This window comes from Pelecanus crispus, chromosome 9, assembly GCF_030463565.1.
Source record: "Pelecanus crispus isolate bPelCri1 chromosome 9, bPelCri1.pri, whole genome shotgun sequence".
NCBI classification, from domain to species: domain Eukaryota; kingdom Metazoa; phylum Chordata; class Aves; order Pelecaniformes; family Pelecanidae; genus Pelecanus; species Pelecanus crispus.
The window spans coordinates 35,635,298-35,663,277 of record NC_134651.1 but is presented as its reverse complement, the minus strand read 5'-3'; the positions used below and the strand labels follow the sequence as shown (position 1 = coordinate 35,663,277).

General features: G+C 45.5%; 1 protein-coding gene and 1 pseudogene across 1 annotated transcript; both read right to left on the bottom strand.

The window, feature by feature from the left end:
• Window positions 1-4,629: 4,629 nt before the first annotated feature.
• On the bottom strand, window positions 4,630-9,670 carry TLR4 (toll like receptor 4). The gene is made up of 3 exons (XM_009481688.2): window positions 9,540-9,670; window positions 8,557-8,723; window positions 4,630-7,253 (listed from the first exon to the last, which is right to left on the bottom strand). Exons 1-3 carry the CDS (start codon window positions 9,642-9,644, stop codon window positions 4,994-4,996), a joined length of 2,532 nt encoding a protein of 843 aa, XP_009479963.2. The 5' UTR covers window positions 9,645-9,670; the 3' UTR covers window positions 4,630-4,993.
• Window positions 9,671-18,416: 8,746 nt separating this feature from the next.
• On the bottom strand, window positions 18,417-27,331 carry LOC142594311 (CMP-N-acetylneuraminate-beta-galactosamide-alpha-2,3-sialyltransferase 4-like; annotated as a pseudogene).
• Between the last annotated feature and the right edge of the window lie 649 nt (window positions 27,332-27,980).

Sequence of the window (27,980 nt, the reverse complement as noted above, 5' to 3'; positions counted from 1 at the left end):
CTCAAAACATTTTCTTATCACCATTATGCAAAAAGGTAGCACTTATAGACTCATCACAAAACTTCTGCCTTCTAGGTGCTTTAGGCTGTTAGTGCTGGAAACTGGGACCAAGCAACCTTCAGCAGCTGAGGTTCACCCAGCTGCTAAGTTGCGGCCACTTTCCCTGAGATCCTGCACCAATCTCTTTCCTATTCTTTTTTATTCCTTTTTCTTGATTTTCAAGGCTTTTAACAGAGCTGTCCTCAATTATGCAATGTTTCTATCTCTGTGCTTGCAGCAGCGGAGGGAGGTCCAGGTTGGAGGATTATTGACTTTGCCCTCTACATGACCCTGAAGCTGAGGAAGGTTAGTGCTACTGGCAGATGGGCTCTTCTGCAAATCATGCTTTGCTGTCATTTGTCCCAATTCTCAGCCTGAGCTGCGACGGCAAAGAACAACTTGTTAAGGAATTGCTTCTTTCCTACCACATTCAATTGCTCTCAGTCTCAGGCAGTTCGTATTGATTGACTGCACCCACTCAAGATGTTTTGCAAAAGGCACTTAGTGAAATTCATTCTGGGGATTCTTCAGTGTTTTTTACTGCCGGAACTACATGTGTGATACAGGCACGTGAAGGTTTAACTTTCAGAGGGTCAGGGTAAGAGCTGTCATGGAAGTGGAATTTCCATTTTGTCAAAAGTTCTGCTTTTCAGCATGGTACAAAAATGAAAAATCATGAGTTTTCCCACAAAACAAAATTTGTGTTTTTTAATTTGGGTAGGTGGAAACATTTTTACATTTTTATTTTGTTTTGGGAGGCTAGTCAGATTGTATAAATAGAAAGACATTTCAAAGTGAAAAGGTACTCTAAGAAACAACAGCATAAGCCTAAACTGACTTTTTTTTTAAACGATGTTGTGGAGCAATTTAACTTTTATTTGAAATCCTTTTTTCCGACCCCTCCAAAACATTGCAAAAATCACTGTTTCCATGCAAAGTATCTGTTCCAAGATTACAACCCCATGCAATACTAAACCAGAAACCCTGCTATGACAATTTCTGTTCCATAGATCCACTATGCTACCTCATTAAATTACATAAACAAGCTACAAAATAGCATTTCCCAAAGGACAAACACTCTTCCAGAAAAGTTTCAACCTGTTCCTGTCAAGTATCAGTCGGTCCAGAGAAACCAGCTGATTTTTCTTGTTTTGGTGATTTTTTAACTGACACTGGAAGTCTGTGCTAATACTTGGGGAGGCCAAGGGAGCATTCACGCAGTGCTGTTCCTGCAGCCAGCCAGATCCAGGCAGGCATCAGTGCAAATGGCTCTAGTTTTCAGCTTTTACATAATGTCTCTGCTACAGTGTGGGGACCACAAATGCAATCATGCTAATGAGGGCTTGCTCCGTTCAAGCCCTCACAGCAAACCACGTCTTGGCAATGATGCCAGCACATCTTGATGGCCTGCTTCTGAGACATCACCCTCTGCAATACAAGTAAGACTGGACCTTCATTTGCACTGGCATTTTGCATGGGTCAAATTAAGCACATAGTGAAATCAGGGCACATCCCAATTACAAATGAAATTAAATAGCTTGGATGCAACAGCCTTTTGGAGCTTCATCTCCATCTGTTTTTATGACCAGGGTAAAACAGATGCTTTAGTAACTGGAACATACTCAGCTATTTACATGAGAGATGAATGCAGACCTGCATGGATGTTTGGTTGGCTGCTCATTTATTCACCCAAACGAGTAAATAATATCAAAGCTACCTGCAGCACAGTGAACACTTTCAAACAACAATCATGCATGCTAACATGTTTGGAGACCTGAGAACATTCAGAATTTTCCTTTGTAAATTTGCTTCCTATAACAAAGGCAAATAGGTTTATTGTGTTTCTGTTTGAACCACAGTATTTTCCCCATTTGTAGTACTGGGGAAAGTTGTTTTGAGTCTTCCGAAAACAAATCTACTTTTTCTCTGCTGCATAAATGGTGAAAATATAATTGTTACATAGCCTTTTCCCTCCTAGACTCATAAACCACAAAGTATGGAAGACGGGCACTGTCAGGGCAGGTTAGTGATTCCTCAGGGAGGGCTGGGAGCCGCTCGCCCAGCAGAGCCCGCAGCTGCGTGGATGGACATTTATAGCACTGGCTGTGCCTGGCACCCAGGTCCCATCAAAGGGTGTTCATGTCACCAGCCAGCCTGTCCTCCTGAGCCTCGTTGTGCCATGCAGGGAAAAAAAAAAAAAAAAATCCCAGTTCTGTTGCTGAAGGTCTCAGCAATAAAAGAAATCAGCTTGTGTTTTCAAAGCACCAACTACTGCTGAGGCCAAGTGAAATTTCTAAATGCATGGAGGGAAGCAGGAGGGATAGTGACTGTGGGGCTTGCAGAGGATGAACGTCTTCCAAACTCCCTTGTTTTCTGAATGCCCCAGCCTCCAGTCTCCATCTCACTGCACTGTCTCGCTCCCCTTACCCCTTCCAGAAGCTATGATGGGTTTTGTGCTTTCTATCGGGCAGTAAGAAAGCCTGGGGCAACTCATGTATCCATCTCTTCTGTGGAGACTCTGAATAGGAAGAGAAGAACAAGTTGACTGGTTTCTTTTTAAATTCTACAGTTGGGAGCCCCCTCTCAGCATCACTCCAGCTCTCCTCCTAAAGTTGCTTTGATATTCAACAAACACTTGCTTTTTAAACAATATTGTCCTAAACCGTTATTATAATGCCCAGAACCATTTGCAGGTTTTCTGAAACTCATTATTATAATTACAGTCAAGAATCACAGGACTCTGCTTTGTGCCAGAAATACCTATACACTGAATTGTTTCTAGAGGAGCCACAGAGAGAAAGAGTGAGGGAGAAATGCTGCTTCAGTGCTACTCAATTCAGGAGCAGGAATTCCCACCCCATATAATTTTTCCTCTTTTGTTTTTCAATTTAACTTGTAGCTGCTGAAATCTGAGCTAATATTTGCTTTGTCCTCTGTGCTCTCCTTTGGCCTCAATCCAGGGAGCCTTGAGCTGTGCCCTGGTTTACTGCACCCCCTCCCCAGCTCCAGCAGCCTCTGCCCATGGGTGAGGAAGCAGGTCTGCTGGCAAAATGCAGAGCTTTGGTCTCATCAATCACAGCAGAAGCAAGGAGCAGCCCACTTTGGAAATTGCTGCAGCAATACTTAGCAGATGCAAAACAAACTCAGTGGGCAAGTGAACACAGCATCAAGCTTAGTTTTATTAAAGCTTTGTCTCATCAGTCACAAAAAACCTTAGAGAGGGCTGTGAGGTTTTTTGGTAGTGTTATCCCAATATCCTACTGACAGAGCAAATAGAGAGGGAACCATGATTCAGCTTTTGCCAGCACAAGCCCTGGAACTAGCTCTCCCTCTTTTGCAAATAGTGTCTGATGTCGATCTCACTTATCACTGGCTTCCACGGAGATGTTACTGACTTGTGCTTAGAAAAGTGAGATGGATCAGGCCCTTTCTTCTGAATAAATATCAGATCCGATTCACCACTCAATTGCTTCTGTTTTATCTCTGTAGAACGTCATTGATTATAGAAGGATTTGCAAGTTTAAAACTAGACTAATTCAGTGATTAATCCCAACCAAAGCCTTCTGTAAATAGAGAGCAATACTCCAGCAGTGTTCAATATTCGACACATCAATGGAGTGCTCTGTAATATGATTCAATGGCATTTAGACTTTCCTTCCCTTTATTCAGGGCAGTGTTGTAATACATTTAATTTAGCTAACCCAGACTTTTCTCCTCTATCTCTTCTTCCTGCAAAATGTCAGGCACATTCTCAGTGAAACAAAGGTAAAACTCCTGTCCAGTGACTGTCCTGTTCAGTGTAGCAGCTGAATCCCTGGCAAGGCTGACCACACATGTTGAGATGCCCACTGGGACCAGAGGCTGCCACAGCATGACGGAAGGAAGGAAGAGGGACTCTCAGCCTCATTGCTAGGTCTGAACATATCTAAAGCCCATTTCAAGCCATGGGCTGATGGCTCCTACAACACCTTCCAACAGTGAATTAAGGCTGGTCCAGAGAGTGGAAAAGCTTATTCTAGAACTGGCTGGCTGTAAACATCAAAACACTTTGCTCAGGCTCAATCTTGCTCATATGGGGCAGTCCCACACAGTATATCCAGAAACATCAGATGAGGAGAAGCAGTTGGAGCAAAGAAATACCTTGACTTTAAACGTATCAAATATTTCTGCAGCTTCTTCTGGTCCCACTGATCTTTGGATACCACAAGAAAACCTCAAACCACTCTCTCAAATGCTATATAATCTGGGTATAAATAAGAGTTCCAGGTGATGGAAATATTTGAGGGGTTCAATATTTGGTTTTGGTCTGAAGAAAACTGAAATAAACATGTTGGGGAAATTTCCCACTAACGGCAACCTACCCCCACACTGATGACATAACTGTTCAGCTTCACTGAGTAGCTGCCAGGTGGTCTGTGGCTGTAGGGCACCCCATTTCCCTCTGTAGGGTTTTTCCCCTAAGTCACGGTGTCTAAGGAGACTTTCAGGATCCAAATCTGGTTTCTATTTCCCACCATTTTTAGAGCCAAGAACCCTGTACCTTTGCTCTCCCTGGACATCCCGGGGTCCACTCAAAGCAACAGACTCTGAAGTTCTACTGCGTAAATGGCCCCAGGACCCAAATCCAGTTTCAGAGGCAGATAAATGACAGCAAGAGCAGTCCATCTATTCACCAACCCACCAGACCAGCATGGATTGCTGGACCAGCTTTGGTTGACAGCTACAGACAAACATGGAGCTCAGGCATGTACAGCTCTTCTAGCTGTTGTCACTCCTTAGCTTTCAAGTTCCCTTGAGAAAGGGTGACCAGGAAGGCAGGTATTTCTGTAGTGCTTTTACGGTGCCTCCATCCACTTCCTCCAACTCTGAACAGCCACAGAAGAACCAACTTCTGAGCACCAGCTATCAGCCAAGGCCAGGATGGGAGACAAGACAGAAGTGATCTCTCTTTCTCTTACATGAGCTTTACTTCCTCGTGATTCCATTTTTTGCCTTCTAGCAGGACTCCTGTCAGCTGCCTCCAGAAGATGTGCCTGCTTATTTCCTTGTTTTTCCACTCCAGATAGGTATTCCTCCTCAGGTACCGGGACAGCCCCAGCCTCTGCCTCAGCAAGGCCTTATTCACTTCTTCTAGTACAATCATGATGATTCCAGCCTTTCCTTCAACAAGCTGCCAGGACTGGGCAATGTCAAACTCAAAGCTACACCACTTGCTCTCCAGAAAGTCAGCAGAGATGACTGCAATGACATTTCTGCTACTCAGAAAACCTTCTTGGATGATATTGGTGACAATGGGTACCCCTGGTAGGAAATCCCTGTAGTAAAGACAAAGCTGGAAGGGAGGTGTTCCTCCTTCTAAGGGTTCCACCAGCTCTTTCATCACCCATTCTTGGTCTTTGCTGGAGTGGATAACAAATGCATCATAGGTGTCACCCCTTTCTGCAGATTGTTTACACCCACTGAGCAGCACCAACGAGTAGTATAGCTGGAAGTAGTACTTGTAAATCAGGAAGAGGAACACTGCTGCAGCAAGCAACATGATCACTGAGAATGACACTGTGCTTGCATTGAGTTGGCAGGAGGACAGATCAAAACTTGACAGGCTCACATTCTTCACATATGCAGGTGTGTGGCATATCATTGACTCCTTGTTCTGCAGTAGCTCCTGCTTTTCCTTGATCCATTTCAGAAAGTTCAGGTATCCACAAGAGCATTCAAACAGGTTTTGAGAGATGTCTAGCAGGACCAGACTATCAGGCAGGATTTCCAGGGCTGAGTCCAACAGAACACTCAGCTGGTTGTTGCTGAAATCCAGGGCTGTGAGGGCTTGGAGAGGCTTGTAGACTACAGGATCAAAGGTCAGTAGCTTATTGTTGCTAATGTTTAGCTCTTTTAGTTCAGAGAGGGCATCAAATGTTCTTCGATCCACCTGTACTAATTTGCAACTTGAAATATCCAAGGTGTGGAGGTGACTTAGGTTTTTTAAGTTGTTGGCCAATTTGTTGTTCTCAAAGGAGTTGCCTGCCATCTTAAGCACTTGCAAAGAGTTCAAGCCACAAAACGTACACTGGGATTTAACATGAGTGTTGGTATACGAAATATCAAGGTAAATGAGTTTCTGAAGGGCTAGAAAGACAGGGTAGGTACCAGGACCAAATAAGTTTGTGTGCTGAAGGTCCAAATACAACAAATTCTCCATATTAGTAAAATCTCCAGTCAGACTAATGTCAGAATTGAAGCTTAGGTTCAAGTGTTTCAAGTTTGGACACTTGTGAAACTGAAGGGAACAGCAGCCAGTGAAGGAAAGGTGATTTTCACTCAAATCTATGACCTCCAGGTTACTTAGACTCACAAATTTCTGCCTGAAGCTATTGAGGCTTTTGCTCTTGGTAATACGAAGCACTCTCAGCTCCTTGAAAAGAGACAGCTTCATGGCAGGTACTTCCTTAAACTTGCATTTCTTGCATTCCAGCTGTTTCACTTGAGAGAACATAGGAACCTCTGACACCTCTTTAAGTTCGAGGTCCACCAACCGAATACTGGAGACATTGCCTATGCAATTAAAAAGAGTGTCTGTGTTACTCTCAAAGTTCCTGAAACAGATTAAGACAAACTCTTGCATTTGTACCTGACACAGTCCACTCAACAGTCTGCTCTGAAAGTCTACCCGTCTCTCATTGTCCTTGAATTCTCCAACTATTAGTCTGCTGACCTGTAAACCAGTCAGGCCTTGAAGAGAAGTGTGCATCTCATTGAAGTTCTCAAAACAGGACCTTAGAGCCAGCTCACCAAGGTGAATCTTTGCAAAGGACCCTGGCTCTATGTATTTTATAACATTCAAGGAAAGTACCAGTGTGAGGTTGAGCCTGTTTGCATCCCTCAGGGCATCAAGGTCTCCTTTGGAGATATATGTGATGTTATTGGAGAAAAAGCTCAGGTGCCTGAGAGAGGTCAGGTTGGTGAAATACTTGGGAAGCTTCAATGAAGCAATGTTGTTGTGGCCCAAATTCAGCTCCTGCAGGGTATGTAAGTGCCCAATGGGTAGGTCAGTCAGAGAGGCGATGTTGGTTTCCACCAATACTAGTTTTTTCAGAGATGTTAAGCCATAGAAGGCTGCTGTCCCCAGGTACTGGAGGGAATTGGCAGTTAAAATTAAGGTGGAAAGTTTATGAAGATCCTTAAAAGAGTTATCTTCTATTGTATGAAGGTGACACCTGTTGGGCAGGAAAAGAGAATAAACATACATGAGACACTGTACCTTTCATTACATGTTCACTAACACTACCACACTAAGCACTGGTGCAACATTCTCAGGCTCAGGCTCAGGCTCATGATGGGGGTTGGTTTGGCTTTACTGCACTGGGCAGAGCCAGCACTCCTGAATGTGCAAAGGGAACCCTTCCACAGCAGGAGACCTTCTCTCACCAACTCCTTCCTCTCTAAATCTGAAGTTCAATTGCAAAGCAAGAGACGTTGAGCCACAGTGAAGGTCAAAAATTCATGCAGGCAACAGGAAAGAAGTATTTTGGCTTTCTGTTTAGGCCAAAGTAACATTGTAATGACCATCGTTGATGGCAGAGCCAACCAGATGCAGCACTCCCTTACACCTTGCACCCTCACAGCCTTCAGACTGTCACTTCAGCCACATCTGGGCAGTCCCACTGGCACCAGCATGATGTAGCAGTGGCAAAGCTCACAACTTTGTCAGCAGTTTTGCTGATGATATCTGAGAGGGAACAGACCCCAGGCTATGATGGCTGTAAAGGAGAAAAGGGAGAAGAAAAAAGAGGGTGGCCACCTAAAGATGGTTTCACATGGGAAGATCCAAAATTTGAGACCCAAATCCATTCCACAGTGAATTCAAGCAAAATTAGCTTTATCATCCAGCCAGTGCCTTACAGCAAGCCTGCTCTACCCCTCAGCCACTTTGGAGCTGTAACTGTGATGGGACTGAGTGACATTTTTCAGTGAAACAATTTACCTAGAGAAACTGTTGTCTCAAGGCAATGGAAATTATACATCAATTCAAATTTGCTAATAAGCCTCCCCCATCTCCTCCCCCAGATATGTGAGGAGAAGGGAAAAGAGAATATGTTGATATTTTAAAACAGCCTTTTAGAAAATGAATGTACCTTCATTTTATTTTTTTTAAACTGTGATTAGAAAAACAGCTCACCCAAGATGTTCCACTTCAGAGTTTTTGTAACAGTGAAAAGTCTGACATTTTTCTTGTTCAGAGAGAAGTAAAACATCTTCCTCCTCCTTCTCACATGCCAACCTACAAGATCAGACTGACAGACCCAGCTCTGCACAGAGGGTGTCCACTCAGTAACTAGACTAAAAGCTGCACATCACTTGACCATGGGGATGTGCAGAGAAACAGACACAGGGGTAAAGTCACAAGCAAAAAAAAAAAAAAAATGTACAGCCAAGACCAACAGACCACAAAATAAGCAACCATGGCAGCCCAGCTGGTGGAGCAAGATTAACCAGTATCCACATAAAAGATCTCATTACCTTGTCAGATCCAGAAGCTGCAGTTCAGGGACCGATGAAAAATAATTTGACCCCAGTGATTTGAGGTTGCTGAAACTGAGATCCAAGGTCTGGGTGGTATTTGGGACTTCAGCAGGAACTCCAGAGATGTTCAGTCCCATGCATCTGAAAGCTCTGTTAGGGATGACCTGTAACAGTGGCAGATCCAACCACAGTCAACATCTGCTCTTCATGAACTGCCAGAAAATTACACTGTCATGAAAGCAGGAGCAGAATGACTAACTTTTAGTTAATTTCTAAATAAGCTGCCCTGAGTTTTAGGAAATAATTTAATATATCCTGAGCATCTTTCCCACTTCTAATAGAACCAGTCCCACTCCCCAGGAAGAGCTACATTTCTTGCTGACTGAAGCAGGTGCAAAACTACAGGACAGTGTTCCTTGAGGCTATGGATGAACCGGCAGCAACCTTTGAGAGACCCAGCAAAACAAACACAGAGGGATGTACTTTGTATCCAGGAGCAGCTTTCAGCTTTGTTACACTGCAGATAAGCAGGCAGTTCTAACCACAGTTATTCTGTAAGTAATAATTGTCAGAAAAAGTCTGCAAAAGGTAGTTGATTAGTGCCAGGTACTTGGGGTACTGGTGAAATCACTCTACAGTACAAATCAGGTGAAAATACTGTATTTTGCAGAAAATACAGACAAGGCTTGAATCCCTTCCTGAAGGGAAACGTAATCTATTAGATTAACTGTACTGCAGTAACCTCAGAGTTACAGAAAGCCAACAAGAAGAAATGGTTCATGCTGCTGGTTCTGTTTCTCAGATGTTTTTGAGACCAGCATTTACTTCAAATACTTCAATTGCCTTGGTAACAGCTTGGAAAAAAGATGGGCTTTGGTAAAACAACTAACACACAACAGACTTGATGCACAAATCTCCCAAATAGAGGGAAAAGTTGCACCAGAGAAACAGGATTTTGTGCTCATTTAGAGATCACGTACCTCCAAACAGGGACTGAGGAGGCAGCCTGCCAGCTGTGATGGGACAAGAACCAGCTGCAGCAGCAGCACGAGTGTCCATGGAGGAAGAGCTTCTCTCCTGGGCATCTTCAGGAGGCCAGGTGTGCAGGAGAAAGCAGCATGGGGATCACTCAAGGACCTGGAGCAAGAAACCTGAAATGCCAAGCATTGTGTTTCACCACTCCTGCTTCTCACTGCATGTCACTGAGAGTTGCAGAGAACAAGGAGGGAAGTGAAACTGGTAGCTGCCTGTTTTCTAGGCATGCTCTGAGTTCTTGCAATTGTTTTTAAAAAATGTTTTTAAAAAAACAAGAAAAAAGGAAGTATGAAAGCTATAGTCTGGACTGGAAATTAAAGAGGAATATAGGTTGTATCAGTGTGTCGCTTGACTTGATTGTCTCAGATTAGCTCACATCAAACTGGGAAAAAAAGGGAAACTTTTGTGAAATTCTGAGTCCAATTGATAGAAGATCATGCTTCACATCCCATAATTCAAATACACTGGATAGAGCAAATGACTCTTTGCCTTTGTACCTCTGCCATGCTCCCAGCTACACCACACTGGCAAGTAGTGGAGAAGTGCTCAGCTTTGGCAGATGTTTTCTTGAGCCAGGTAACAGCAGGTTTATCTATGGCTGAGCTTTATGAGCATGCATCTAGGTTTTATCCATCTGTCTGGACCACAGTATTGCAATTATCACAGGAACAAGTTGTACACGGCCAGGCACAAAGAGTAAATACTGGAGATTCACAGAGAGGTCAGAGCCCAGGACCTCACACCCCTCCACACCCTACCCTTGGGTAGGTGGGTTGCTGGGGGCAGCAAGCTGGGAGAGGCACAAACACCCCAGCTGGGCTTAGAGCTGCCTGGTCATATCTTGGTCATGCCTGAATCTGTGTTTGATGCCTTGCTACAAAAATGAGTATATCTCAATACCATCCTTAATTTACAGTGCAGACACGGCTATTGTTTCTGGAAGAGGCTTTGTAAAACCTCACAGTTGGCAATATTAATTTAAATCAGCTGTGAGCCTTCTAATAAAGCTCTCTGCCTTCATTTACTCTGATAAATGGTAGTGCATTCATGTATCTACTCCTGTCTTTCTGTAGATAACTAAGAAGTGTTACCGGGGATCTAGCCATAGGGTTGCTGGGTATTATTAACCACATAAACAGAGAAGCTGCACAAATGTGAGAAGAGGATGGGCTACTAGTCTAGAAGTAGGTGGAATAAGGAATGACTACTCATGAAAATCTGTGAAAATTGATATCAAATATAAGCTGCAATATCAGGCCAGTGAACAATCCACTTATAAATAAAAGTTTAAAATATGGCGGGGGGGATTGAACTTCTTTGGCAGGTCAGTAGAGGGCCACTGAGAGACAAGGAAATCCTAAAATAACAGATGATCTCTGTGATGAAAAACACATGGCAGCACAATGGGAGCTAAAACCGACACCCTGATGTGCAGCCAGATAATGCCCATTAAGCCAGCAGACAAAAAGTTTGTTGAAATTGGGCAAGTTCTACAAAATCCCTGTTCTGAAAAGCCTCTCGTGATTGCAGGTATTTCCTTTTACAGATGGAATCAAAAGTGAATGGAAACAATTGCTGACTGCTTCTGTGCCTGGATTAAGGAAATTGGCAGAGCATCATGTGTCTGCAGAGAGGACAGATGAGTGCATCTTTTAGTATTCAATATGCAGAATGAAGCAATCCACATTTAATTTTTATCTAAAGCTGAGATGAGCCTGAAGTATGCTCTAGAAATTACCATTTCAATGGAGACTCACTGAAGATGCTGGAGAGTTTGGGAGCATCACAAAATCCGTCCAACAGCCATGCTTAGGGGTCAAGTGGAAAGTACAGTTTAAAGAACGTTCAAAGAATGTTCTGCTTCTATCACAAGGGACAGTTTCACAATACACACTGTCATTTGTTCAACAACAAATCATATAGAAACAGCAAGGGATGGGGCACCAGTAGAAAACATGCAAGCTAGCAAATCAAACCCAGCCACCACTTTAGAAAGTCAATGCTGGTTAACTTCATATTCTTCAGCTTGCATACAACAATGTGCAATGACTGTAGAAAGCTGTAATGTCTATGTAATTGCCTCTTTCAGTTCACAAGAAACAAAAGTATTATTTGGAATTCTTTAAAGTGACAAGAATAACATCTAAAATGAAACATGATTCACTGTGCTGGCAATTTACTGGTGGGATCATCAAAGATCTCTTAGAAAGGAGGTGTTACAGAAAATCTGTGTTTCTGAAAACACATGCCCAAGTAATCTTTGTTCTCCGGAACATTATTATAATATAAATAACACAACAGCAGACAGCGTATACTCAACCTCTGTCATCTCAAGCAAGGTATTGCACAGCATAAGATGGTCACAATGTAGCTGGACTGACAAAACATCTTGTACTTGCTTATATTAAAATAAAATAATTTGTGAACTCCAGCCAAAAAGAAAGTTATCTAAACTCTTGAACAAAACAACTAGTGATAGCCATGAAAACAGATAGGGCTGCCTGTATCTATGATCAGTTCAAGGTCACAGCTAACCCAGCATCACATGTAGATCAACAGCTATTACCCAGAAAAGAGGACATATTTGCCTCAGTAGTCATCCTAAGCAGTTCCCCAAGTCTATCTGCAAATGGAGGCTGAGGAACATGGCAAGAACTGTTTCAAGATTACACAAACCAGGTCTTATTTTATGTGAAAGGACCATCTGTAACAACTACTTGGTTGTGAATCATGGATCAGATGGGAGAGAGCATTCTGGAGATGCTGGCACTTACACAACGTATTATTTGTGGAGGTAGAGATGGGGAGCACCACAAGAACTTCTGAGCATTCTTGAGAAGCTCAGGCATGTGGTCAGGCTATGCCAGCTGACCCAGTAGTGCTCTCAGATGGATTGCAGCACTGGCCATATGTGTCTTCCTAACTAGCACAGTATCAGCTAATACAGCTCAGCATAGCACTTACCTGTGGTGAATTAAGCTTAAGTCACATCACACTGCAGCTGGGTCTAGGCTCAAGGTGTGTAGACAGTTACCAAGACCTCGAGGTTCGGCTGACTCATTGCCAGTCCTTATACTCAGCAAGTCAGTCATCTGTCCAAGTTTGAAAGGTTGTCTGAGTGGACAGGAAAAGCAAAGGGAAATGTCTCAAAAATATAATAGTATGTTGAATTTTCCCAGCCATTCTGCTGGGAAAAACAATTTCTATAAATCACAAGGAAAAATGGGGGGGGCTGGGGGGGGGGGGATCTGAAAATGACTTTAAGATCTTTTTGCTGTAAATTCCACAAATATATTTCTTCCTGAAGTGGTGAGTCACTGTCTTACACAGCAACCCCTGGCTGACCTGGCAGACAGTGGATAGGGACAGCACTGATCCACACACACCTTGCATCAAGGCTCGTGAAGGAGCTGAGAAACTGGTATCATCAGAACAGGCTGTGGTGGTTTGACCCTGACGGGATGCTAAGTGCCCACCAAAGCCACTCTATCACTCCCCTTCTCAGCTGGACAGGGGAGAGAAAATATAACCAAAAATCTCGTGGGTTGAGATAAGGACAGGGAGATCAGTCAGCAACTACCATCATGGGCAAAACAGACTCAACTTGGGGAAAAATCAGTTTAATTTATTGCCAATCAAAACTGAGTAGGGTAATGAGAAATAGAACCAAATCTTAAAACACTTTCCCCCCACCCCTCCCTTCTTCCCGGGCTCAACTTCACTCCTGATTTTCTCTACCTCCTCCGCCCGAGCAGCGCAGGGGGATGGGGAATGGGGGTTGCGGTCAGTTCATCACATGTTGTCTCTGTTGCTCCTTCCTTCTTGGGGAGGACTCCTCATACTCTTCTGCTGCTCCAGCATGGGGTCCCACCCACAGCAGACAGTTCTCCATGAAATTCTCCAATGTGGGTCCTTCCCACGGACCACAGTTCTTCACAAACTGCTCCAGCATGTGTCCCTTCCACGGGGTGCAGTCCTTCAGGAGCAGACTACTCCAGCATGGGTCCCCCACAGGGTCACAAGTCCTGCCAGCAAACCTGCTCCAGCGTGGGCTCCTCTCTCTCCACGGGTCTGCAGGTCCTGTCAGGAGCCTGCTCCAGTGCAGGCTTCCCAGGGGATCACAGCCTCCTTTGGGCACATCCACCTGCTCCGACGTGGGGCTCTCCATGGGCTGCAGGTGGATATCTGCTCCACCGTGGGCCTCCATGGGCTGCAGGGGGACAGCTGCCTCACCATGGTCTTCAGCAGGGGATGCAGGGGAGTCTCTGCTCCGGCACCTGGAGCACCTTCTCCCCTCCTTCTTCACTGACCTTGGTGTCTGCAGAGTTGTTCCTCTCACATATTCTCACTCCTCACTCCAGCTGCAGTTTGTGTCCCATTGTTTTTTGCTTGGGTTTTTTTTTTTCCCCCTTCTTAAATATGTTATCACAGAGGCACTACTACTGTTGCTGAATGGCTTGGCCTTGGCCAGCAGCGGGTCCATCTTGGAGCTGGCTGGCATTGGCTCTATCAGACACAGGAGAAGCTTCCAGAAGCTTCTCACAGAAGCCACCCCTGTAGCCCCCCCGCTACCAAAACCTTGCCATGCAAACGCAATACATAGGCCCTTACTAGAGTGCTTTGATGCCTATAAGTCTCACTTGTGATGCTTCCCCATATGAAGTGGGTGTAATAATCTTACACTTGATTGAAGATCAGCCTGGAAGACCTATTGCCTTTGCTTCTGGATCTCGTACCTTTGAAGAAGAGAACAACGTTCAGATTGAGAGAGAAACTCTGCATTTAGTTTGGGGTGTTAGACAGCTTCGCTGCTGTCTGTCTGAGCAATGATTGACTCTAGTTATAGATCATTTAACTGCTAGTTCCAAAGCAAGGAGCATCAGTAATGCAGATTGCTTGTCATGCCTGTGACTGTAAGTGACAGGTAAGGACACAGAGGTGGAATCAGAGACAGTCTCTACATGCTATTTAGCACAGACCAAGCCTCAGCCCATTGCAAATGGTGCCACCTAAACCAAACAGAATCCAGCATAGCTAAGGTGTTTCCCATTACAGAAAAGGACAGATACTGATGTACACAGGGGAAAGAAAAAAAACCCCAAAAGCTAGCGTCCAAGTTAGTTTGATGAAAAGCAGCCAAGCCTACTTTGAAGTAGGTAATGTGTATCACCAGATGGGCTATTCCCCAAAGCCAAGGTCATATGAATACCCCAGAACTATTCAAAAGCTATTAGGGAAGAACTGTGTCAAGTAACAAGGGACAAAGACACAGCTAGAAGATTGATTAATCAGTGTCAAGATAGTCACTATCTGTGGCAGCTACCCCATATGGACTATGTCAGGTCAGTTAGGAGCCCTACATTTTACTGAACTCAATGTTTAATCTAAATGGTTGGAAAGATTTCACACAGATGGTGGAGGCATCCAGACTCGTTTGCCAAGCATTCATGGACAGGCAGTGAGTGACAGTGGAGCTCCCTTGACCCCTGGAGAGAGGCAGGCTGGCACCAAACAGCCCAGCAGCTCCCTGCCCTTCTGCCTCAGATGAACGATGGTTGCCCCTCGGCTGGCCACAGAGCTGGGGATTCACTGTCGCCATTGATGCAAGGATGTTCGCGGTGCCTTGGTATGAAATGCGCTGTGCTTAGAAGGAGTATAATTGCCTTTCCACAACCCTGAGAAGGGTGGATTTACTACCTCAAACTAGTGCTAGCTTTTGCTACTGAAGCAACAATAGGACTCATTTTCTTTTCCTTTCCCCCTCCATTACATCCTTATTATGGTATCTCGTAGCCTAATTTACATATGTTTTGTATTACTGTGGCTTTGCCTTATCCTACTTATTCCACCTCTTTTCCCCCAGTTCTCTTGATAATAATGAGTCTGCTGTAGGGCAAGGATTTATTCAGACTATCAAACATGAAAGGTGTGTAGAGCATGGAGGACTGCAGATCTCAGGCTTTTTAAACTGGACACAAGAGAGGTGGATTTGGGGATTCAGTGCCACCACCAAAGCATGGTTAAATACTAAGCCTCTACCACATCTCTCCAACATTCTGGGAAAGTTTGAAACAAGAGGCAGCTCTAATGAACTGTGGTTACCTGGAGAGATTACAGAACCCTGTTTTGAGGGAAAACCAGCCAGCTCTTAAACGTGAGAGCAAAAAGCTGTGTAGCAGACCTGCTTCCTGCAAGTACTGAGAGCACTGGCACAGGCAGTGACCAATGCTAAGACTCTTGAGCCTCGTGTTTATGGTTTTACTTGACACTACACCACAGGAAAATGTTGCAACAACTGCAGCAGAAAGTGCAGACACAGCTCCTGCACGCTGCGTCAAAGTTCTTGTATACGTGTTCCCTAGAGGGAAAATGTAAACCATCTCCTGGGGTTAGTTCATAGTGTGCTTTATAGATCAACTTTCAGACATTAAGATTTTTTTGCTGTTTTAGTCTACCAGGCGAAGAACATAGAATATTAATTGTCCGCATAGTTGAGAGTCCCCTTCCATTACTTACTAAGCAATAAATTCCAAAAGAGTGGTCAAGCCAGATCCAAATCATAGAATCATAGAATCATAGAATCATAGAATCATAGAATGCTTTGGGTTGGAAGGGACCTTTAGAGATCATCTAGCCCAACCCCCCTGCAGTGAGCAGGGTCAGCTTTGACTAGATCAGGTTGCTCACAGCCCCATCCAACCTGATCTTGAATGTTTCTAGGGATGTGTGGCCAGCAGGTCAAGGGAGGTGATTCTGCCCCTCTACTCTGCTCTGGTGAGACCTCACCTGTAGTACTGCGTCCAGCTCTGGGGCCCTCAGCGCAAGAAGGACATGGACCTGTTGGAGCAGGTCCAGAGGAGGCTATAAAAATGATCCAAGGACTGGAGCACCTCTCCTATGAAGAAAGGCTGAGAGAGTTGGGGTTGTTCAGCCTGGAGAAGAGAAGGCTGAAAGGAGACCTTATTGCAGCCTAAATGCACATGTGCATGCATTTGGAACACCGTATTTTTGGAATCTGCAGAACCTGTGTGGCTATTATTTGTCATTTAGAACATAAAGACTTATTTGTGTACACAGTAAAACCCAAAGCCAGTGTTTAGCTGATAAAGAGGAATTTATTAAAACACCCTTTTTCTCCCAAGCTCAGTTCAGTTCTGTGCGTGTGCAAGATTAGGTCATCCCTTTTCAGTCTTCAGGAGACCTTTCTCAAACTGAGCTGAACCAGGGCCTCCAGTTCTTCCACCAGTCTCCCAGGGCAAGGCAGCTTTAGGGGAGTGTTGTCAGCATTTCTTTGGCCATGAATTGCCAACTTGCATCAACCAGGACAAAACCATTTCAGCTCTAATGGAGGAGGAACCAGGCTGGCCAAAAAGGAATAGCAGTGGGAGCAACATGAAGGGCACTAACACTCTGCAGATGATGAGAGACAGGGCGTTACATAAAGCTTTCAGGAGACAGGGCTGAGATACTAGAAGAGAAGTTACCCAGGAAAAGGAGTGACACGAATAGCACAGGAAGTGTCCTGAAAGCCTGACCACAGCAAAGATTGTGGAGGAAGGAAGTGGGAGGGAAAGCAGAAGTTTCACCTCCCATGGAAATAGTAGTTATGTGAGTACTGTACTGATGCTTCCGCACCCCAAATGCTGCTGCTGTAAGACACATGTAAGCCAACCCCACTCTTAGAGCTTGCCCTCTAATAGCTATGCAGGAGGAGCCTTCTTCCCAATGAGCACATGGCTGAAGAGGCTGCAGCAAAGTGGTCATATCAACATAGCCATCAGCTTGTAGGTTCATCATTGTAGGTTCTTTCTGCTATTAGAGGCAGCATTTTGGTGAGGTAGCAACTGAGGTGAACCCATGATGATAGCAGGCCAGGAAGAAAGGAGCAATAAGAGAAGTAAAGACAGGGAAATATTACATAGTTACATCCTGGATGGAAGCAGTAGAGGATGAGAAGACATGGTCCCAGAGGTGGAATGTGGACATGAGCCAGCCACAAATAAGTGGGGGTTTAAGTGTTCTTAAGTGGGGTTCTTAAATGTGGAAGATCTTCAGCACACAAAGTAGACTTGGCAGGGTGGTTCCATGCTTAGAACAAGCTGAAACAGACATGGAAACCTCCAGACAGCATGCTGGGGGGGGGGGGGGGGGGCGGGGGGAGAGAGGGGATTACATGGGGTAATAAAGCCATGAGAAGATCTGAGGAGATACTAAGGTAATTCTCACCTGTCCCAACCAGAAATCCCCCTCCTACAAAACAGTGCCAATTTCTTGAAACCAGAAGTGCATATGTTCTCAAACAGAACAATAAAACAAACATCGTTTCTTGTTTCCTGCAGACATTAACGTTTCACAACAATTAGCAAGACATTGAAATGCCTGAGTGTTCAACCTGGCCCTTTCCCAAAGTGATGGGTATGACTCTCTCACTCCAATCTGCTTAGGAAGGAGTTTGAAATCCCATGGCAGATATCACACCCTCACCCTCTCCCTTTCTCAGGGGCTGAGGACCAGCTTAGCATCTCAGTTGATTGCTTGTCGTGGTTTCACAAATAACTGATGAGCACAGGATGGCTGTTTACAGAACAGGAGGGGATTACCCAAGGCAGAAGGGTTGTGCAACACTCCACCACAGCAGTCAGCGGTGAAAACCAGAGGCCAGCAGAGGAAAGGGCAAGTGCTCTGAATCTCATGGATTAATCTCCCACCCAATATATGACAGGACATACTGTGACCTGCACAAAACAACATGAAACAAGGGCAAAGCCCAGCTGTGATCATCAGTGGTGTCTAGAGGGAACAGTAAGCAGCACAGACCTTTCTCAGCAGTTCGAGGCCTGGAAGGAAGGGCTGGTTATGTCAGCAATCACCCCCCACTCAATCATTTTCAGCAGCCAGTTCCTCTCAGCAGTGACATCGTGCTGAAAGAGCTGCAGGGACAAGAGAGGCAAAGTTATAGATTGTTCCTTACAGTGCCCCTCATCTGCCCAAAATAAACTGGATCCTGCCCAATCCAACTTTGCCTGCAGCCCCTTGCAGGACTTCCACTGCACAGGACCCTCATACCAAACTAGGACAGATGAAAGGCACCCTGAAGGTGCCAGCATCTGTGCCCAAGCTGCTCTCTGAGAACAAAGCATGTCCCTACACATTCCCCTGGCATGTGCCAGCAGGAATTTCCATGGGTAACACCAGCGATAACTACTAGACCTCTCAGCTGCTTGACTCCCAGCTTTGTCCAGTAGGTTCCCCTATGGACAACACCTTAGTTTGAAAGGGAGTAATTTTCTACCTCTTTTTTCCATAAGTGACCCCTATTGTAATAATGTATTGGCATAGTATTTTCATGGTTGCCAGACTAACCAAAGCCTGCAGTATTGACCTCTTGGCACATATGGAGGGCTAAGTTCAAAGCAATGATTTCTATGGTGGCGTATGTCTGGGAAGGGAAAAGAGAGAACAACTTTTTAGGATTTAAAACTCATACTTTTACAATACTGACACCAACAACACCTTTGCAGCTGGCACCAGTAGCTTCTTCTGCACTCAATATAGCAAAAAATATATGCAAATAAAACAGGACAGGTGCATGGACAGCACTCCCAAAACTCAAACAAGGAGCATCTTATGAAAAGGTGCTGCAGAAGATGAAGGCTCATGAACATACAGGCTCTGGGTTGATAAAACATAATGCTCCATGGAAATCAAAAAGCTTCAAATGGAAGAAATTAGCACACTTTTTAACAAATCCACATCCATGTCAGACCCTATAGAAGGTCTCTGCATCTCTGTCTTTTCCATGTGCTTCTTTGTCTGTATACTCTGCTGGCAGCCCTCGTGCGATACCTCACTTTTAATCCATGTATTAAATTCCTGTCCCTGGCCTGCGTGCTACAAAAGTGCATTCTGCTCATATAAAGCTAACATGGCCATGTACAAAATCAAATGCTGCCTTAAAAGCCTTGTGACTGAGCAGCACAGCCACCATGCTTGCAAGCAGCTGAACATGCTCTCTGGTCCGCCAAGCCTAACTGAGCACTTTGCACTCCTTGCCTGGATTGTCCCACTTTGCACTTCCCAAACATTTTAGCAGGGGAATGTACTTTTTTTACAGCATTGCTTCAGCAGTCAGGGACTCGGCATTAATCTCGGCCCCAGACAAGAGTCAGTGCATGACCTTGGACAAGGTTATTTTACCACACCAGGACTTCAAGCTTCTCCTGTATTTGTTATAAACATCCTAGTAGTGCCTGGCAGGCTTAAAGTTAATTAAAGATTGCACAGCACCGTCACAAAGATCGTCAGGACAAAAGATGAAGTATCATTAAACTCATTGATGAAATAATCCTCCATCATGCGGTGAAGGGGCAATCTGCGCTCCAGAAGCAGTGGGCATAACAGTCAGCCTCAGGCCAGAGATCTATGAGAACGGACTGTTTCAAGGAATGCCAACCAAAATTCCTCCCATTTTGTGCTACCTAGTTATCAGTAATGGTCTTCGGACAGGCAAAGCACAGGAACACGTATGAAAGGGCTTATACGGCACAACTGCTCGTCACTAGAGAACCAAGTTTTCTGAGGTTTAGAACTATGGACAGAAACATAACTCTAAAAAGAGATTTGAATGCAAAATGGCAAGGGGAGATGGGGCAGACTGGAATGACAATAACACTGCAGTGCTGTGACAGGTGGGGAAAAGTCTTCCTTTTCTCGGTAAGAGCAGGGCTCCAAACCTGAAGCACCATGCTATAGGAAAAGACTGCATTTACTAGGGGAAGGGACTAGCTAATCTAATGAAAAGTGGGAGCAGTAAGGTATAAGGAGAGACACAGAACACTGATGCTCATCTGTCTGCTCTCCAGTACGGTATCATACCCTACTTTTGTTCAGCTGCAGCAGTTTGTACATCGCTTCATAGGTGACATACAGGTTGAGAATACGTAACTGAGAGACATTCCCATTCCAATCCCAGGAGGGTTGGCACCAAAACCCCACCTTCATCGGTAGGAGAAAGATAAAGAGATACTTAAGGCATGCCCATGCACACTAGACAGTGCCATAATAAAGATCCCTGAGTTAGCTGTGCTGTACTGCTCTGGGTGGGTGCTCAGAAGGACTCAGGAGAGTTCGGAGCAACAAAGGATCTCCTGGTCTTTTACACTCATTCCCATACACCTGTCTCTAATGTGACTGAGACTGGGGTCTTTCTAGTTAGTGAAAAATAATGTCTCAGGTGCTTTATGCAGCTCATTAAATATTTGAAAGATACATGATTATTAGAGCTATTGAATATGTCACTACAAATAACCTGGTTTCAACCTTCCCTCATTAAAGACATCTCACCTTATTCCTTGTTTTCAGCAATACTTCCCTAAGCCAGGGAAATCCAGGGACTTGCACGGGACAAACACCATCAGTGTATTGTTGTCATTTTCCAGAGGGCTGGGCAGAGCTGATTCAGGGAAGAAGAGACTCTTTTATTGGAGCATCATTTAATCTGAGAATCAAAGCCAGAATTTGTCCAGTTTCAGTATCACTTGTTCCCAACCATGGAGGCAGCTGTGTACTGTCAGATACATGACTTGCCGCATGAACTCACTTGAGAGCACCGACACACATTATGGCCCAACCTGGTTCCATGGTATGGGGCACCTCACACAGACACACCAATAGTTCCTCCCTTGTAATAAAAAGGCAGACAGCAGTGGCAGAGAACCACTGTTTTTCAGATAGGGAAGTGAGGCACAGAGAAATTAAATTACTTTCTCAAGTCAGAGTAAAAATGCATGTAGTCCTGTTACTCTGGGATTGTCTGCTACTCCACCAAGCTGGAGAGGGCTATCCAGCTCCCAGGTACAACATCTGTGAATGAGTGGTACAAATTTTGGCTCATGTGCTTGGCCATGAACTGCAAGAAAGTTATTTGGTTACCTGAGCTCATGGATCCTAGATGTTGTGTTTGTCAGGCAAGAAAGTCACATGCACATTATCACTCCTCAGCCATTGCTTAATTGTTAATTCTTTAGTAAAAGTACCTTACGATAACGTGGTGAGAGTCAATCATTTTCCCAAAGCACTGGCCATAGATGGAGTAGTCATTGCTGACCACAATGCACCTTTGGAACCATAAGCTGGCTAAAGAATAGATTGCAAGACAATTAGTACTTCTCTGACAACTGTCTCCATCAGGTTAGTTCATCATCCCCTGAGGGTCTTTTTGATGTTCCCAGGTAAGTCCTGGGGTGACATCAGAGGAGCAAAGCCCTGACTAGTAGGACTCTGGCTGTATCTTAGCCAGATGGATCTTATCTTAGTGACCATAAGGCAATGCAGTGCTATCAACATACCAGGAAAATTGCAAGGGATCTCTAGTTAGCCAGAGGACACAAGACACTGAAGAAATGGAGAGAAAGTCAAGTGTGGATACCCAGCAGACCAGTAACTAGCAGAATGAAGCTCTGCTTGAGGCATGCAGTGTATTGTAGAGAGGAAAATGAGAGGCCACAGAATAATTCCTTTAATGAATTAGAGGAAAGAAGAAGGGCCCAAGTGAAACCATTTGCCAACAGCTGCCACAGTCTACTTCACTTTCTGTTCTCCCTGAATGTGGGTAGGCAGAACTGAGGGAGGCACCCAACGTTTCAAGCCCTGGACTGTCACACTTGGGATGGAGTTAGAGCAAGAGAAAATAGATGGGATGGGGCAATACTAAGAACAGAGATCAGGGTATGACAGAAGTTAAAGAGAGGGAGCTGGGATCTAGCAGCTTAAGTTCATCAGTATGAGAGCTGCTTGAAAGAGCATGTTTAAAAGGGAGAGAGAGAAACCTACTGAGACAGGAGACGAACAGTGACAGGAGTGAGAGGCAGAGAGGGCTGTGAAGTTGAGCACTAAGAGAGAACTTTGAGTAGCTACAGAAACCAGGGCTCTCAACCCAACTGTCACTTCCCTCGCATGCCTGCTCCCCCAACACCCATCTCCAGCCCAGCCTTCATACTGGGCAAAGGATCCAGGCAGCTCCTGCTATGGAGAAGCTGCAATGTGGTAAGAGCAGAGAAAACTGTAAGACAAGAAGCTGAAGAGTCATCTTCAGGGAAGAAACGTGGCCCTACCACCACCATCGGGCCAACTTCTGCTCTAAAGAGCCAGTTTTCATCTTTTCATAAAGTGCCAGGACACTTTACATGGGAGAGCCTGCTCAAACACCACTCTCGTCACATGCATCTGCCCAATCCTGTCCAAACTGAGGCATTTTTCCAAATAAAAGGCATGCACTTTATGACCAGTGCTACCAGCAACTTAAGCTGTTCTGTAGTACCTCACACTGAAAAAAGGAAAAGGCACTGACCCACTCAGTATCTTCTCTCTGTTGGCATTTGGTAACTTCCACAACGGCTCCTGCTTTGTCCACAGGAGCACTGCTGTCAGCCTTCCCCTTTCCTTCCCTCCTGGCACAGCTAGAGCCTGGAGTTACAGTACTTCTCCCTTCCTCCATCATCACCACCAGAAACTTTTCTCAAAAGCATGCCATCCAGTCAGTCCAGATTTCCCCTGATGCACCCTGGTGCCCAGCTGTATTTCCATCTCCTCTGCAGCACTCAAGGCTGCCCCATAAGGGGGAGGTTCTCCAGCTGCACAGTGTTCATCCAAGACAAGACAATGCCGAGGGAAGAGTATTGCAATAACTGAGCTCTGCAGCCTGAAAGGCATTTTTTGGAACCACAGAACTTTTTCAAGCTCTATTCCAAAAGTCTGTCCATGAGGGAGCATAAGGATTTGTTGGTTAGGAAAAGTTTCCAGTGAGATTCAAACCTACCAAGAGAGATTCAGAGAGGCAGCAGTTTAGGGATGAGTGGAGCAGTCACAGCAGTATCAGACACAAGGACTATGGCAGCTGAAGCAGGCTGCATAGTGAAGAGCTTTGGAAAGCTACTGAGCTATCCTGAAGTACTTCCCAGAAATGACCCCCATCTTTTAAATACAGTCCTTAGTGCTCTTTCTAATATACCTTCTGAGCAGCAGTGACAGCAAAATCTCATTTTCTTCCAGTTCTGGCCCCCCCTGTTCCTCTCCCTTTTCTGTCATTCCTCTTTCGGTACATGTTTGGGGAATGCTTATTCATCTTTTCATTGTTTATCCATAGGAGGAGAGAGGGGCAGAATTCCAGTTATGTTTCCAATTTCATTTATTCATTCACTTCATGACAAAGCTTGTGACACCCATGACAACCTCACTGCACACTGATCAGTTTAACAGCACATCTTTTCCTCTCTGATTGTCCTTCAGAGGACATTTTACGCACATATCTGTATTGCATCATTCTGCTGGCCTACTGATTCACTTGTAATGGTGTCAAGATGTCATTGTGCAACAGTTAGCTGAACTTATCTCTATTTCCCTTCCTGCATATCTGCACATATACCCCAGGCTGCCAGTCTCCACCCATCAGCAGCCATTGAGACACTGATTCATCTCTCAACAAAATTTCCCAAACAAATGAGACATGGCTACTAAACCTTCCAAGAAAAGGCTTTCTCCACACAAAGCATCTCTGGAAAGCACCAAGATGCTTCCTGTGAAAGAAACAAGGTTCATTTCCTACTAGCCCTTCCTAAAGGCTCTCAGACTGTGGCCTGAGAATCAGTGATAGTTCAGGACATCTCTTAAAGAGGTCTACAAATGTAGGTTTTGAGCTCCTGACCATGTTGTCCTGTCTCCCAGCTCCTGACCACTTGTATCCCATGAACAGCATCCCCCACCCCCCAAAAGCATGTAAACGGCTCCTTTACACAGAGGAATTTTGGGTGGAAACAGATCTCTGGAGAGCTAATGTCAAAGTTAGGTCAAGCTGTTCAGAACCTTGAACAACTTGAATTTTTAGAAAATCATTGTCCTCAGGTAAACCTCATTCCTTCCTCCAGATAGAGACAGGGAATGAACAGCACTGTGGGATGTCCACAAGGCACTCTGGAAGTGACTATCAGCACCAGGGGATCTCTGCTGCAGTCTAGCTAAGGCACCTCCAGGCTCACTGATGCTGTTTCATCCCACTCCTTTTCTGTCTGCCCTGCCCTCAAGTCACTGCCAGGCAGAACACAGTCATCCAAGTCCCCAAGGATTCATGCCTTACTGGGGGAGCTGTTTCACATCCAGGTTCTATCCTGGGATGGTGGTTGCCTATTCTTTCCACAATAATGAATTGTCCCCCACCACTAGCCCAGACCACAGTAGCACTGAGATCAGAAAAGGGAAGAAGAAAAGGTAACTTACTCAACGTGACTTTCATGTGAGTTTGTACAGGTTCTGCATGCACAGACCTGAAGAAGGCAATGGAGAGGCTGACACAGGCAGAACAGCTACACGGCCACAGCACTACAGCTAGGACCACCCCCACTGCACAGCCCACAGGACCTCTCCCCCCTGCGACAGCACCTCCCGAGCCCCTGCAGCCATCAGACCTGCAGAAGAGCGGACCCTGTTTCAGAGTTTGGAGCCTCCAAGTGGCTGTATTTGAGTTATCCCCTTGCTAGAAAAATTAAACGGGGCCTTCTGGTGATGAACCCTAGTAAATGCAGCATCCTTTTCCTCAGCAGCTAAGGACACTTGCTTGCAAGCTCAAGCATCACAGCACTTCAGAAATCGCTCACATCAATCTGTAAAATCACAGGGCAACCGTGCAGAGAGGGGAAGGGACAGCCCATGGCACTCTCTGAGCCAGACAAGCGCTTGGCCCCTCGGTATGTTCCCCGTGGGACTGGCCTGGCCCTAAAGCTCCTGGCTGTGCCCACTGCTGGGGTGAGCTGTTGGGAGTCCCACAGTGACAATGTGGGCTCCCTCACTCCTTTCTCTCCAAAGCTGTCAGCTGGCTGCTCCTCTGGATGTCACGGAGGGTGGGGGGGACAGGGGAACCATGAGGGCCTTCAAACAGCCCCTGTTGCACAAAGTGATCTGTTATCCCACAGACAGGCAGTAGTATGCAGCTGCAACCCACACCATGGTGCTTGGGTACATTCCCAGAGGACAAAAGCCTTTGCTGAGGACAGCAAAGGCTTGCAGCAATAAGAAGAAATCTACATGCAGGAGAAATCCTCCAGTCCTGTCCAGGGCTGCTTCCCAGGCTGAAATCAAGAGGTTCATGCCAGAGCAAAGGTTAGCCAAAAGCAGTTCAGTAGCATGGACAATAGGCTTGTCTGAGCAGCTCTTCACCCTGAGCAAGGCACTGTGCTGATTCAGGGCATGAGCTCAGCTCACCCCAAGTGCCCTGCTCCACATGGGTGAATTTGGGATTGTGGATACAGAAGGGAAAAAGTCCTCCATCATTTGCACCCATCTAACAAAAGTGACAATGGTCATATCTTGGTCATTCAGCAACAGTGATTTTACTGTGACAACCAGCCAGCTTTTCAATGAGGTTATGAAATTAGAATTGGGTTTCTTTCTCTTGGAGGGAGATCACAAGCAGTTACATATGCTCGTACAGCCACTGTATCAGTGGGTCTCTGCTGGACCTCTTGCACAGGCTGAAGAGGGGCTTTCATCAGCCAGTTACTTCTGGGCTGCTACACACATACACACAACACAGGTAAACACTCACCTCTGGACCTTAATCCTGCAAAGATCACAGCAGCATTTATCGGAGGGTGACTGCTAGACCTCCCACATACATAGAGGAATTTAATTTGTATATCACAGAAGCACATTAACCCTGCTCTATCCTCCCACAGCCCTGTGCACACATATCACACAGGATGCAGGCCTTGCATGGGTGTTTGCAAATATTAACACTTTTGAAAGAAGTTACTCCTCTGTTGCCCTTGCTGCAGAAGCAGCATATTGGGTGGGCACAGGGGAGAATTCACTTTACAATTGTGCAAAACAATAAAAACATTTTTACACTTTGGGAAAAAAGTCACCTTTTAGATGTTTTTCTACTCTCCACACCCCCAAAGGCATCCAAGATGACTTGATTTTCTAAAAATACACCCAAAACAGGCACAGTTAAAGCCTCTCTGGAGAAGCCCAGATTTGCTAGTGACAAACACGAGTGCAAAGCCTGTGCACAGAAGAGCTGCATGTGGCAGGACCATTTTCAGGATGGGGCTCAGCATTTGGGAAACACAGCTGCTGGAGCAATCACTGTGACTAGGGCCTGTGTTCCCATTGCTGATGCCCATGTGTTGGAAGTACATGGAAGTTGCCCCCATCTCAGTCTGTGGGTACACTTAAGGCTGAGTGTGTCTGATTTATGGAAACACATCTCCTCCCTCCCCTCTTCTGTCAATTCCCATTTTTGGGGTCTCTCCAGTGAAGACATCAGTGGCCAGGAGGGTCCCCTCCTTCTGTAGAGCCCCAGTCCGGCAAGGACCTAGGGCAGGGGGACACAGTGATGAGTGTTGGCTGGAAGAGAGCAGGGCTCAGCATGCATTGAGGTTTTCCTACCTACACAGAGGCAGATCACCAGCTTTTTCCACTGGAAGAAGGCAAGGAAGAGCCTCCCTGCTATGGATCTGGCATTCATACTGTCTCCATGTGCATCCTGCAAAACAGCGGAGACAACACCAGTCAAAAACAGGGCTGGTAAGCTTTTGCCTGCACTTTTGCAGAGACAAACAGGCTGGGTGCCTGTCCCGCAGGCCTAGACTTCTCAATGTCATGCTTCCATCCCTACAGCTTTGGTTCCCCCCATGCTCTGTCTGCTGACCCATAAGACCCCGTGCACGGAGAAGAGCAGCTGCATTGGGTCAAGCCCTTCTCTCACTGTTTTGCTGGGTGCTCTGGCCAGTTGAGGCAGTAGATAAGCACTCAAACTTCCTGCCAGCATAGGCAGGTCCCACCCATACCCTGAGCCCCAGAAGCAGGCTCTGAACCAGAAACAGTGATCAGGGTCAGTGCAGCTCATCCCACCACCTGTACAGGACCCGTGGTCACAGCTAGCATATCCAGCAAGCACTGGAGGCACCTAACCACTTTCCCAGGGACATTTCCTCCTCACAGCCCCACAATTTGTTCCTCCAACAAGGGAAAAGAGAGCCCGCAAAGTGCTGCTTTGACTGCCAAGTAATAAAGTCCTGTGATCAATTGTTGTAAGCCATGGAGTCTGTAGTGTTTAGGTGTCTGAGTTTGACTGACAGCCTTAATTATATAGGGACAGTGTCACAGCTCAAAGGAACAATTGCTGGTTCAGGCTGGTGAAGAATAGGAATAATATGCTCCTCTCTTAGAGGGATGGTGCAGAAAGTGAGATCCCATCTTACCCATCTGATGGTGATCATCTAATTATCCTCAATGAGCTAGATTCAAATCCCAGCTCAGCAGGGGGAAGTTCTCTGTGGTGTTTTCAATCCACCTTCTCCCCCCTATACCCTGGGCTGCAAAAAGACCTTTGC

Bases quoted from the DNA above. Each gene is read 5' to 3' on its own strand.
- TLR4 (XM_009481688.2), bottom strand. From the start codon at position 9,644: ATGCCCAGGAGAGAAGCTCTTCCTCCATGGACACTCGTGCTGCTGCTG. The intron at 8,724-9,539 runs GTACGTGATCTC...CCACTGTTACAG, and splicing joins TCCTCAGTCCCTGTTTGGAG to GTCATCCCTAACAGAGCTTT. The intron at 7,254-8,556 runs GTAATGAGATCT...CCTGCCCAACAG, and splicing joins CAGCTTCTGGATCTGACAAG to GTGTCACCTTCATACAATAG.